The 14,150-nt window shown below is 41.4% G+C and overlaps 1 protein-coding gene across 1 annotated transcript; it reads right to left on the bottom strand.

Moving 5' to 3' along the window:
- Positions 1-534: 534 nt before the first annotated feature.
- Positions 535-12,166, bottom strand: LOC123998251 (TBC1 domain family member 15-like). The gene is made up of 17 exons (XM_046303342.1): positions 12,019-12,166; positions 10,217-10,315; positions 10,068-10,142; positions 9,506-9,665; positions 8,597-8,804; positions 5,422-5,524; positions 5,016-5,249; positions 4,603-4,731; positions 4,212-4,315; positions 3,864-3,958; positions 3,345-3,461; positions 3,026-3,126; positions 2,800-2,899; positions 2,417-2,514; positions 2,100-2,216; positions 1,870-1,956; positions 535-1,750 (listed from the first exon to the last, which is right to left on the bottom strand). The coding sequence occupies exons 1-17, from the start codon at positions 12,040-12,042 to the stop codon at positions 1,547-1,549; spliced, it is 2,055 nt and encodes a 684-aa protein (XP_046159298.1). The 5' UTR covers positions 12,043-12,166; the 3' UTR covers positions 535-1,546.
- Positions 12,167-14,150: the final 1,984 nt, after the last annotated feature.

The following is a 14,150-nucleotide window of genomic DNA, read 5'->3' as shown; positions in this document are numbered from 1 at the left end:
TGATACTTCAAGCAGCAGTGAAATGACTCAGTGTGATATTTCTGCACAACTTCCTGAATGACTGGTCATTTGAATAAAAAAAGGGCGTATACCATGTAAATATTGGAGACAAAAGGCTAATACAGATGTCTGACATTACGGAAAATTGCACAAAAAAAATCCAACAGGTTAAGGTTTTCTTGCAACACACCAAGAACACAAAAGCTATATCCCCATGTGAATTAGGACAATACCTAAAGTGACAGGAAACAGTTCTTGTAAATACGGATCTGTTATCTACCGATCTGTTATCAGTGCACACACTACCGTACATTCATGTTAACTGAACTATTCATTTAAGGGAAGAGACGTATTCTTAATCCGAGGTCAAGTGCATTATCAAACTATGAGATGACAAATTTGTAGCCAAATCACTAAAAAGAGTATTTCGAAACAGTAGAAATACCTCCTATTCTTAGTAATTTGGCTAAGAAAGTTGGGAAATGACAACACATGTAACAGGATCAGTCACATATTCAACAGGATAAATTGAAATTAATGTTAAAAGGATTGCTTTTATTGCCTTAAGTAACAGTCCACAACTCAATGAGTTCTGAAGAACTCACTACTGTTTTCCTCCTGGGCCAGATAGACAGTCCACAATTAAAATAGTTGGAAAACAAGCAAAACATTTTTTTAATACTATGGTATAAACAGTCAACAAAATTGTAATACCATTGATATTTGAGCCCAAAAATCTATTTGAGTTTTTGCCAAATATGGTCAAAGGAAGTCTTCCAGGAAAATGTTACATACAAGTGATGTGAGGTGGGACCGGATCCTTCTACTCAAGAGGCTTTATCAATACAGTACCAGATACATATGAAATGAGAGATAAAAATTAAATCTTTCATCACTAACAAAAAGGTCCAATCTTATGGACCTAAATAAACACATTAGTACTGATGTTTGAGTACACAATCAAAGGCTATATTTTTATTCACTGGGAAAGCTGAGTAACAAGGACATGTTGGTTTTTGCTTTGTTCTAAATATTTTAATCTTCAAAAGTGTCTTATTATCACAGAGCGTCAAGACAACACATATTGTACAGCCTTTTGTCATTTCCTATCAAATTAATATTTGGACAAATCTTAACTCTGTAGGCCTTTCTTTAACTTCTCAAAATTTCAATCAATAAACATTGAAATCCCAGGACTAGATTTTAATACTTGTGCGCACGACTCAGGAAAAGGTTATAGTTTAAATAAAAAACAGCACATTATAACTTTACAATGCAAACTCACCTTGCCCGTCTTTACAAAATATCCTTAGCAAGGATTGAAGGAATGACTTACCATTTCAATGAAAGACAATATGGTACAAGAAATTACAAAAACAATACCATTTCAAAATTTTAAATCATTTTTTACATTCTTTTCTCTTCAAATTTCTTCTTATAGGTACTTGATAAACTGGTTTCAGTTACCAACTTATCCAATAACTGAATCCAAAATACTCTTTCTGGTATGTGGACATTGCAAAGTCTGTGTGAATGATATTGTTCACTATGATATGAAGGAGACTTTGCAGCCATTGTGAGTAGGGGGTTCTCTGTAATGTCTGTTGTGACCATTAGAGAAGACCTCCTGTCTCTGTGTGGGTCTGGGGGACTGAGGGGAATCAAGAGTTCCAAACTCCCTCCCTTCTAATCTGGGAAATTTGCTTTCTGTGTTGAATCCCAGGATCTCACTTATTGAATAAGGCAAATCCTGAAAGGAAATGGAATAAGAAAATGTAGATTATATACAACCAATATGTAATTATGAATCTGCAAGTTATTGACTTAATTGAAAGTATAAATAAATAGCAATCCTTGAACATACTGTACCTTACAACTTCTGATCTGCATACAAATAGCTTCTGATTTGTGAAGGATTTCTTCAATGTCCAGCTTCATTGATAGTTCATTGATGTGCTGTGATAACATACAAAACAATGACATTTAAAACTAAATAACTTAGAAAACACTCCAAACAACTCACCTTGAAAATATGTCTGATTAAAAAAAAAAGAATTAAACTGATAAACCAGTTGAAACTTGCAAATAACAGCTGTTACCTTGAGGATCTCATTGAAGCCATAGTTTTCCTCCATGATTTTCCTTTTCTCCGAGTCTAGGATGGCACAGCACACCAGCAGATGGAAGTTTTGGCAGGGCAGGCCAGTCCACATGACCTGAGCAGAACCCGGAAGTCTTATTAACAAGAACCATCAGAATGCATAAAGATAAACCATGAAGTCAAAAAGAAAAGTAATAAAAGCATCAAAGAGAATCATTAAATAAATCTCATAAGCGCGAGACTGACAGATTGACTTCCCCCTAAATTACAAGGGAGACACTTACGCTGATAGGTCGATGCATGAACAGCACTCACCTCCCACAGACGAAGGACATCTGGATAACTGAGCTCCCTCTTGAAGCGGATCAGTAACCACCGGAAACAGAAATACAGGTAACCTGAATCCTGTGACTCTGGAGGAACCAAAACAAAACACTGATGAGGAGAAATCAAATGGGACCAAGGATGGTAGTCAGTCGCTACTTCCTTTTCAAAGATAGGTTGTTGTTTTTAACTTGAACTAAATTAAAACTATAAAATACTATTGGTATTGGTTGATAATCTGCATATTTGCTTATTTGTCTTTTCAGGATTTGCCTCAATCTTTATGGCTTCATGCAAAATAAAAATATATAAAAGAAGTATATACTTTTGTAAGTTGATCCTAAACAGGTGAATGTTTGAGGTGTGTTACGTACCGAGGTAGTTCCAGAAGGCCAGGTCCAGCAGCCTCAACAGAGTACTGAGCTGGATCAGCTGAGTCTTCATGCCCTGCATCGGCTCTTCGAAGTTCTGGTGCTGCGTACGCACGCACGTTATGGTTGAGTCATGAAAGAGTCACACTCAGGCATATCAAAGTTAACATTAGTTTTGTTTCGTCAAACTAACAGCAGCAGACAAACCAAAGCTAATCTGATTACTCACCATTTGATCCATGAAGGAGACAAAACACCAGAAGGCATCCACCTCGTTGTCCATCACATAGAGGATTGGGGAGAGGAGGTCACTCATACCCTGAACATAACCTGGAGACAAGTACAAGGAAACATTCCCACAACGTTAAATAAGGTGAACTTAACAAAAATCGCACTGATATGCAGTTGTAAGCTCATGATTGCCGTTACCACAGGTAAATTACAATAATTTCCTAAGGGACATCGATTGCATCTATGCCAATCAGATGACATTTTCATTCACATAAATTATCTCTGCTGTACTTCTTTGCAATAATGCTATAACTTACCCAGATCAAAATCATACATGCAGTACGTCATCAAGACGTCATGTAGTAACACCAGGCCTGGGTTGTCTATGCCTTCATAGAACCTGTTGGTTCTGTCTGTTCTGTTCACGTCCTTCTCTGAGAAGACAACACATTCACAGATGATAAATTAAGAACCATACTACGCCTCGTTCAGGAAAGGTACACCATGCTAAGGCAGTCATTACAGATGCATCCATGAACAAAATTGATCTAAAAGTGCATTTAAAATCACAACACATTTAACAGAAAAAACAACACAAGTGATGAAACAAAAGCCAAAAGGCTTAAAATGACTTAGATTTGTGTGCATTGGGTATATGTTGTGAAATTGTTAGATACTACTTGTAGATGTTCCGACAATGCAGTAATGAAGCACAAGTATTACACTACACTCGCAATAACATCTGCTAAACACGTGTATGTGACCAATAACATTTGATTTGAAATGAATCATCAACAACAACTCTCCTAAGACAGCAGGGTAGATATACATATTACCTATCAGGCTCCTGCAGTCTCTTAACCTGGAGTTTCTCCTTTCCTGCTCCTCACTAACTGACTTCCACTGGAGCTTCATCCTGAAGTACTCATCCCTTATTCACCAGGGGGAAGCAAGAGAGGGAAGAGAACATCTTCAGAATTACATTTTACTTTGCTGATATTCACAATCTCATATGGCTCTGCTGGTTAACAAAGGAAAATGTCAACAAAGACCTTATGACCTTCATGGTAACAGCCACTTTGATGGTAATGAAACCGCTCAAAATCTGCATTTGATTATTCCTGTCTTATAAGAAAGACATGTCCGTTTCATATAGAATGTCTGTCTTCGTAAAGCACACATACGTTTTCCTCCTCTGTTGGCCTTTCCGCTCGTCGTAGGTGCTGTCCCAGGTGTAATACCCCAGCAGAAACTTCCAGGCCTCTTTCCTCACCGCATGGCACAAGCCCTGCAGAATCAGCACAATATTGACAGGAATCACTTTACAGACATACCCAGAATTTTTATGGATAGTTAGTTACCACACCAATGTATATAGAAGGTCAGTTTGGCAGACACAAAATAAGCCTAGCCCTGGGCTAAACAGCATGTTCAATAGATATTCTCCATTTAAAGTGCCTTTTAGTCCCGTACTAGGCTTATTCTGTGTCTGGGAAACTGCCCCAGAGAGTTTGGCTGGAGATTTACTAGAGAAGGTGCTTCATCATTCTGGTAATTTTACAAAACTCAACGTACGCCTTTGAATATGATTTTCTTGAGTTGAGGGACATTTTCCACCCTTCCTTCCTGGTCCTGGTGCTTAGCCCAGTCCTCTGCAGACAGTGGCTCCCTCCTTGTTACCTCTGGCCTGGCGCCCAGGTCCATCTGAGAGACACCAACCAATAAGACCATGCATTCTTCTGCACTGTAACCACGTTAAAAGTCAAACCCCAGCTGAAGACCAGACACCCATTGTGCCAGCAGCCGTTATCATTACACCCTGCATCCAGCTGCTGGCTTGCCTCGGAAGATAAAGCCATAGTCAGACCAGGGGATCCCCTACTCACTAATCACATCAGATGTAGTGTACGCACATACAGCAACGTCCAGGTGCAAGACACAAGTAAAGTCATGAAATAAAGACAATGTAGTTTTTATGTACTACTCACCCTGGTGATAACCTCAAAGCCAGGTTCCTCCTGCTGGTTGATCTCCAGGCCGGGGATGACCTCTCCCAGTCCCGGGATGTCCTCTCCCAGTCCCAGGATGTCCAGGTCAGCTACCTCCTCATGGGGCTTCCGCTGCTGCTGCTCCAGCTCTGGGCCGCGGAACGCATCGAAGATGTAGTTGGTGACCTTGGAGAAGCCACCCAACGTCGTCACATAGGGATCCTTCTTCAGCTTCTGATGGGGAAACAGGTTCAAAATAATTAGGCAACCAAAACCAGGTGACAAAAAACACTCACTGAAACAGAGATGTACTACCTGAATTTATCCAATAACATAAACTAACTTCTGTGCAAACCGTTTTGCTAAAGTGCCATTCGTATAACAGGTATATTGCATGACACATTACAGTAACAAGGCCGTAGTTGTTGTCATCCAGAAGGTTCTCGAAGGACTGAGAGAGAGCTCGGTTGGGAGTGCTGACCAGCAGGCAGGTTTCATCATCTGGGGCCCTGAAAACATATGAGGAAATAGTGAATTTAAAAAATACGTATTTGTTGTCATCAGCCTATAAGTAGAGATCCATCCCTATCAAGTGAGCTCCATTTCAGATAAAGGCATTCTATATGAGGGGAGGGACAGAACACAACATATACCCTATACCTCAAAAACGTGAGGGGTTTCTTTGTCATGCAAAGCCCATGAAAGCCTCAATATTATTCAAATTCACATCAATTAATCATACAAAAATAAGATATACAATGTGAGACAAGGCATGGTACAGGATGTGATGTCAATCATCGCCTGTTTTCAGTTCTAACCAGACGCCTGGCTGAAAATGGCCAGCCGGCACTTAATCCAAACAATTTCATTATGAAAAGCCACGATAAGAACTTTAATAACAGCTATCTGCTCTGACTGCGATAGAGGAGCACAGTGCCTCTATATAGGAGGAATTATCTGTTGTGATATTTGCCTCAAACAGAAAACCAGACTCTTTCATGAGGAGAAACTGCCCGCTAACCCCAACATCAGTCAGACAGAAGAGGGGACCAGGAGAGGGAAACCAAGTGTTTGCTATACATCTTATGCAAATCACTAGCATTAGCATATAGATAAGAAACACCATGAAAAGTCCAACAGTGTTTCAGCTGATAAAAAAACAACATTGCCAGAGCCAAAAAGAGGAAAAACACAGGTAGCAATTAACTCCTGGTCTAATGTTGGGCATTGCTACAAGAGGTCAAATTTGTCATTTATTCCTCAAAATGAAATAACATTTTATTGGTCACATACACTCACAATAACATCTGCTAACCATGTGTATCGAAATGCTTATGCTTCTAGATCCGACCGTGAAGAAGTATCTAACAAGTAATATCTAACAATTCCACAACAAAACCTAATATTTGAAAAATTCCACAACAAAACCTAATACACACGATCTAGTAAAGGAATGGGATGAGAATATATAAGTATCAAATATATGGATGAGCAGTGACAGAGTGTCTAAGATGCAATAGATACTAAAGAATAGATAGTGAAGGATACAGTATATACATATGAGATGCGTAATGAGAGATATGTAAACCTTCTTAAAGTGGCGTCATTAAAGTGACTAGTGTTCCATTTATTAAAGTGGACAATGATATCAAATCTGTGGATAGGCAACAGCCTCTCTGTGCTAGCGATGACTGTTTAACAAATCTGATGGCCTTGAGATAGAAGTTTTTTCAATCTCTCTGTCCCAGCATTGATGCACCTGTACCGACCTCGCCTTCTGGATGAAAGTGGGGTGAACAGGCCGTGGCTCAGGTGGTTATTGCCCTTGATGATCTTTTTGGCCTTCCGGTGACATCGGGTTGTAGGTGTCCTGGAGGGAAGGTAGTTTGCCCCCGGTGATGCGTTAAGCAGACCTCACCACCCTCTGGTGACAAGACACATTTTTTGGCCTCCTGAGATTGAAGATGCTCTGTTGCGCCTTCTTCACCACACTGTTTGTGTGCATGGACCATTTCAGTTTGTCGGTGATTTGAACACAGTCCATCTTCTCCACTGCTGTCCCATCAATGTGGATAGGGGGATGCTCCCTTTTCTGAAGTCCACAATCATCTATTTTGTTTTGTCAACGTTGAGGGCCCTCACCTCCTCCTTTCTGTCGTTGTTGGTAATCAAGCCTACCACTGTAGGGTCGTCTACAAACTTGATGATTGAGTTGGAGGCGTGCATAGCCACGCAGTCATGGGTGAACAGGGAGTACAGGAGAGGGCTGAGAGCGCACCCTTGTGGGGCACCAGTGTTGAGGATCAGCGGAGTGGAGAGGTTGTTTCCTACCATCACCACCTGAGGGGGTGGCCCGTCAGGAAGTCCAGGACCCAGTTGCACAGTGCAGGGTCAAGACGCAGGGTCTCAACCTTAATGATAAGTTGAAGGTACTATGGTGTTGAATGCTGAGCTGTAGTCAATGAATAGCATTCATACATAGGTATTCCTCTTGTCCAGATGGGCTAGGGCAGTGTGTAGTGTGTTGGCGATTGCATCGTCTGTGGACCTGTGGGCGGTATGCAAACTGAAGTGGGTCTAGGGTGACAGATAGGGTGGAGGTGATCTGATCCTTGACTAGTTTCTCAAAGCACTTCATGATGATAGAAGTGATTGCTACGGGGAGGTAGTCATTTAGTTCAGGTACCTTAGCTTTCTTGGGAACAGGAACAATGGTGGCCATCTTGAAGCATGTGGGGACAGCAGACTGGGATAGGGATTGGTTGACTATGTCCGTAAACACACCAGCCAGCTGGTATACGCATGCTCTGAGGACGCGGCTCGGGATGCCGTCTGGGCCGGCAGTCATGCGAGGGTTAACACGTTTAAATGTTTTACTCACGTTGGCCACGGAGAAGGAGAGCCCACAGTCCTTGGTAGCGGGCCGCGTCGGTTGCACTGTATTGTTCTCAAAGAAGTTGTTTCATTTGTCTGGCAGCAAGACGTCAACATCCGCGACCGGGCTGGTTTTCTTTTTGTAATCCAGTCCAAGAAAATCTCACAAATAGGTTTGACACTACTGGTTAACTACTGTTTTCTTAGACTGTCTGTAAACATACACACTCATACAGTGTCTTTATACTGAGTCATTGTCCACACTGACACTCATTCACTGTCCTTTGGAGTAGTAATAAAGAACATAATCAACCTGTGATTCAAATGGGCTCAGAGGCTCCCTCTGCTGGTAATACACTACACTGCATCCACTACAGTAACATTACCTGGCCTACGTAACATTGTCAGAGATCATTTAGCATCCGCGATTCTACTTAGAAACAAAATTGTACTCCTGCAATAACCACGGTATTGGATGGAATCAGAATATATCAACGTCTGATCCTTGTTCCTCTCTAGGTCTCTTTTTTCGAACAACTTTTCACTGACCACGTCTGTTCCTGCTGGCTCTTTGGCGTCTTACTATACAGCACTTTGTGACAACTGCTGATAAATCAATTTGATTGATTAATCGTCAAACCACTATTTTCCATTTCAGAGCCAGTTGGACCATGCAAACTAGTTTAGCAGACCAGACAGAGACTCACTCTGTGATTATGATGTATCTCCTCAGGCAGTCAAGGAAGCCTTCACTGCCCCCCTGGTGGAAGTGGAGGGATGGCAGTGAGGTGGGTGGCTCCTTCATTCCGAACACCAGACGGGACCAGCCCTCCTCCTTCACTGTGATAGACCTCAAGTCCCACACACTGAAGGTGAAGGACCACTTGCTTTTCTCATGCGTGTGGTTCAATGCACCTGGAAGAAAGCAAAGGAATGAATTCAGTTTCATTCTGACCTTATCTGTTAAGTCAACATGCAATTTAAGTTCAGTCTTTAATAAACCAAAAGTGGAGATTGACAAAGGAAAGCCCAAACCTTGGCAAGAGATTATCATTCTTTCAAATAAATAAATAAATAAAAATATATATATATATCTCAGGGGGATATACAAGAAACACATTTCAATGACATCCTGAAATATCACAGCTTTCAGCCAATCAGCATTCAGGGCTCGAACCACAGTTTATAATTGTAAATAGTGTATGAGGGTTGGGGTATGACCCTGGCCATCTGTAAAAAAATAAAATAATGTTTTTTTTTTAACTATGCTGCCTGATTTGCTTAATATAAGGAATTTTAAATGATTTATACTTTTACTTTTGATACTTAAGTATATTTAAAAACAAATGATTTTAGACTTTTACTCAAGTAGTTGTTTACTGAGTGACACACTATTACAGGACAAATATAAACAAACCCCAAATTACTTTAAAATCATATCATTTCAATCCCACTTCACACTACTTAGACAACTTCTGCTGTAAATTAACTCATGTATTGAGTGAATAAGTCTGAACGAAGCCTCAGCAACAAAGCTCATGTTACATGTAGGATGCATTGCATTCCATCCGTGGTACCGGGCGAGCTACAACGAATGCACCCAATTGTCCACCCACCCTCTCCATTGGAGCAGGGTTTCCTCTTGGGAAAGGAGACTGCGTTGATCATGTCCCACTCGGTCTCGTAGCTCTGCTGCTGCTCCAGCACCACGGCCTGCTGAGGTGACGACCTCTCCTCCCCAGGACAATAGGCCCACTCCATCACTGAGCTGGAATCCTGGGGGAATGGAATGGATATGCCTCGTTAATAACATGATTCAAGCCTTTACCTATCATTATCATTCAAATTATAGAATTTTAAAACAGATGTGTGAGAGGTGCTGCTAACTGTTGGAGTTCTGGAATTTGATGAATCGTAAAGAATGTTAATGGAATAGTTATTGAAAGGCGGCTGTTTGTGAAGCCTTTCCCTATCCGCCATTGTTGAAAACTTTGACAAATACACACAAATCTTCTATAAAGATGCATCAGATAATACCCTTAACACTTGTGATCTGAAACGCATTACTGGTTTTCCATACAATTTACATGGTGGTAAATGTACACTGCTGCTGAACAACTGGGTAGCATTTCAGCGAGTAAAACATTTTTTTTATAATAATAAAAAAAAAAGTCAAACCTTGCCAGCACAGAGCATGTTGGATGGATCAACAGTGTCCTCCAAGGGTTTGTATTCCACAATGATTTCACCATCCTGGTAAATATTAAAAACACAATAAGCAATCATGCAACCAACAATTAAAGATTATAAATACAATAAACTGATACCTTATCAATAATCCGTAGGAACCCAGAAACAAGCAGATCTTGGTCTTCACTGTCTTCAGTATTTGAGTGAATGAAAACACCTTCATGTTCAAATAACACCTGAAGAAAAAGACAATACAGCAGGAACATGAATAGGTGACATTATTTCCAAACAGCTTAGCTATCTATGTGTTTTTATGTTGCCTTAAAAGCCTACCATTGACATTCTACATGTTATTCTTCCTCACTATTACTAAGAATATTGGCCAACAATAGTTGGCAGTGGTGTAAAGTAGTCAATTAAAAATACTTTAAAGTACTTAAGTAGTTTTCTGGGGTATCTGTACTTTACTGTTCATAGTTTTTGACAACTTTTACTTCACTTACATACCTGAAGAAAATAATGTACTTTTTTACTCCATTTTCCTTGACACCCAAAATAACTTGTTACATTTTGAATGCTTTGCAGGACAGGAACATTTTTAAATTCACACATTTATCAAGAGAACATCCCTGGTCATCCCTACTGCCTCTGATCTGGTGGACTCACTAAACACACATGCTTTAAGCAGTAAGGCCCGAGGGGGTGTGGTATATGGCCAATAGACCATGGCTAAGGGCTGTTCTTAGGCACGACTCAACGCATGATATAAGGTGCAATATAACACGGCTTTCAGACAATCAGCATTCAGGGTTCGAACCACCCAGTTTAGAATTGCTGATTGGGTAGTGTCTAAGAACAGCCCTACCCATATACCACGGGTATGACAAAATATGTATTTTAACTGACAGCCATTTATTTACAGATTGCCAGGTCACACTCCAACACTCAGCCATTATTTAAGCGATAAGGCACGAGGGGGTGTGGTATATGGCCAATATACCATGACTAAGGGTTGTGTCCAGGCACTCCGCAATGCGTTGTACATAACAACAGCCCTTAGCCGTGGTATACTGGCCATATACCATACCCCCTCGTGCTTTATTGCTTAAATAATGTCTGCGTTGGAGTGTGACCCTGGCTATCTGTAAATATAAAAACAAGAAAATGCTGCTGCCTGGTTTGCATAATAAGGAACTTTAAATGATCTATACTTTTGATACTTAAGTATATTTAAAACCAAATCATTTTACTCAAGTAGTTTCTTTACTTTTACTCAAGTATGACAATTGGGTCATTTTTCCACCACTGTCTAGCAGTATTGTAACACGTTACATCCAAGTGCACTTGCCAACTACTGTCCACTGAAACATCATTATTGACATTTGCGTTCATTGGTCAGTTAGGCTCTCATGTGACAGAGAGGTAGCGATCTCAGAAAGAACAGCGCGGTATAAGATGTACTACTAAGAGCAATTTTAGTGGGAGGGTAGCTAGATGGCTAGCTAGGGAATCCATAACCGAACCAAATAGCCAGCCAGTTTAGCTAACAAGCTAAGTTGCTGTAACTAGTTAGTGTTATAGACCAGCAATGAGCTAGCTAGGTAACGTTAGTAAGATGCTAATTGGGCAAACACTCGGCCGATGAATTTATGTTTTTTGCAACCGGAAACTGATAGTACAACACAGGCGAGGTCATAAATTCAACTACCGAGATATATTGATATGTTTCCGTGGCATTGTGGGCGGTAAACCAGCTAACGTTACGTGAGCTAGCAAGAAAGAAAAACAGCTGATGGAAACCACCAACAGTGGGGAAGACCAAGCGTCTGTATCAACGGACTCTACTCCATCCACAGTTATATTCACATGTATTGATAGATCCATCTAAATACGAAAAAACTGACGCAAAGATATTCCACAAGTTGTGCATTTTCAGTACCTTGGGAGGAGTATCAGCCGACATATCGCCTATTACCACTTACGACGACGTAGCACAGCTCACGTGCCTGACAGCTTCCACAACAACAGTGACAAGTCATCTTCCGCATTTCCGTACCAGCGCATGCGTAGTAACGGCTTGGGTGTGACCACGCAGGCGGAATTCCCAAATAAGGGACCATCTAAAAAGTGCCCGTTTTATTCAGATTTTTCTTGATTAGATGTAGAGGCAAGTGCATTGAATATAGCCTGTACCCCAGAGAGAGCCTTGGGAATATGAAACTCTGGTTTACCCTAAACCAAGGGATGCTGTGGTGGGAGGAGCTATAGGAGGTTGGGCTCATTGTAATGGCTGGAATGGGAAAACATGGAACGGCATCAAACATGGAAACCACATGTTTGACTCTGTTCCATGTATTCCAGCCATTACAATGAGCCAGTCCTCATATAGCTCCTCCCACCAGCCTCCACTGCCTTAAACTTGGTCAGTCACAACCATTGGCCATAAAATGGTCAAAACCTTTAATTGGATATTTCATGGAACAGGACCATATACTGAACAAAAATATAAATGCAGCATGTAAAGTGTTGGTCCCATCTTTCATGAGCTGAAATATAAAATATCCCAGAAATGTTCTATTTGCACAAAAATATTATTTCTCTCGAATTTTGGCCACAAATGTATTTACATCCCTGTTCGGGAGCATTTCTCCTTTGCCAAGATTATTCAGCTACCTGACAGGTGTGGCATATTAAGAAGCTGATCATTACACAGGTGGACCTTGTGCTGTGGACAATAAAAGGCCACTCTAATATGTGGAGTTCCGCCACACATCACAATGCCACAAATGTATCAAGTTGAGGGAGTGTGCAATTGGCATGCTGATTGCAGGAATGTCCACCAGAGCTGTTGCCAAATAATTGAATGTTAATTTCCACAAGTTACCTCCAACGTTGTTTTAGAGAATTTGGCAGTACGTCCAACCAGCCTCACACCCGCAGACCATGTGTAACTACGACAGCCCAGGACCTCCACATCTGGCTTCTTCACCTCTGGGATCATCTGAAACCAGCCACTCAGACAGCTGTGGGTTTGCACAACCGAAAAACCGTTTCAGGGAAGCTTATCTCTGTTCATCGTTCTCACCAGGGTCTTGACCTGAATGCAGTTCGGTATCGTAACTGACTTCAGTGGGCAAATGCTCACCTTCGATGAAAACTGGCACACTGGAGAAGTTTGCTCTTCAAGATTAAATCCTGGTTTCAACTGTACCGGGCAGATGGCAGACAGCATGAATGGCATCATGTGGGTGAGTGGTTTAATGATGTCAATGTTATGAACAGAGTGCCCCGTGGTAGCGTTGGGGTTAATGGTATTGGCAGGCGTAAGCTAGGAGAACGAACACAGTTGCATTTTATCGATGGCAATGTGAATGCACAGAGATACCTTGACGAGATCCTGAGGCCCATTGTCATGCCATTCACCCGCTATCACCTCAGGTTTCAGCATGATAATACACAGCCCATGTCACAAGGATCTGTACACAATTCCTGGAAGCTGAAAATGTCCCAGTTCTTCCATGGCCTGCATACTCACCAGACATGTCACCCACTAACCGGTGCCCCCGCACATTGGCTACCCGGACTATTTGCATTGTGTCCCGCCACCCACCCACCAACCCCCTCTTTCATGCTTCTTCTACTCTGTTTATCATCTATGCAGTCACTTTTGAGGTCTGGGATTTTACTAGGCCATTCCAAGACATTTAAATGTTTCCGCTTAAACCACTCAAGTGTTGCTTTAGCAGTATGCTTAGGGTCATTGTCCTGCTGGAAGGTGAACCTCCATCCCAGTCTCAAATCTCTGGAAGACTGAAACAGGTTTCCCTCAAGAATTTCCCTGTATTTAGCGCCATCCATCATTCCTTCAATTCTGACCAGTTTCCCAGTCCCTGCCGATGAAAAACATTCCCACAGCATGATGCTTCCACCACCATGCTTCACTGTTGGGATGATATTCTCAGGGTGACGAGAGGTACTGGGTTTGCACCATACATAGTTTTCCTTGATGGCCAAAAAGCTCAATTTTAGTCTCATCTGACCAGAGTACCTTCTTCCATATGTTTGGAGAGT

This window comes from Oncorhynchus gorbuscha, linkage group LG01 (genome assembly GCF_021184085.1).
Source record: "Oncorhynchus gorbuscha isolate QuinsamMale2020 ecotype Even-year linkage group LG01, OgorEven_v1.0, whole genome shotgun sequence".
NCBI lineage: Eukaryota > Metazoa > Chordata > Actinopteri > Salmoniformes > Salmonidae > Oncorhynchus > Oncorhynchus gorbuscha.
Note: the sequence above shows the minus strand (reverse complement) of the source record. Positions and strands in the feature narration are given on the sequence as shown.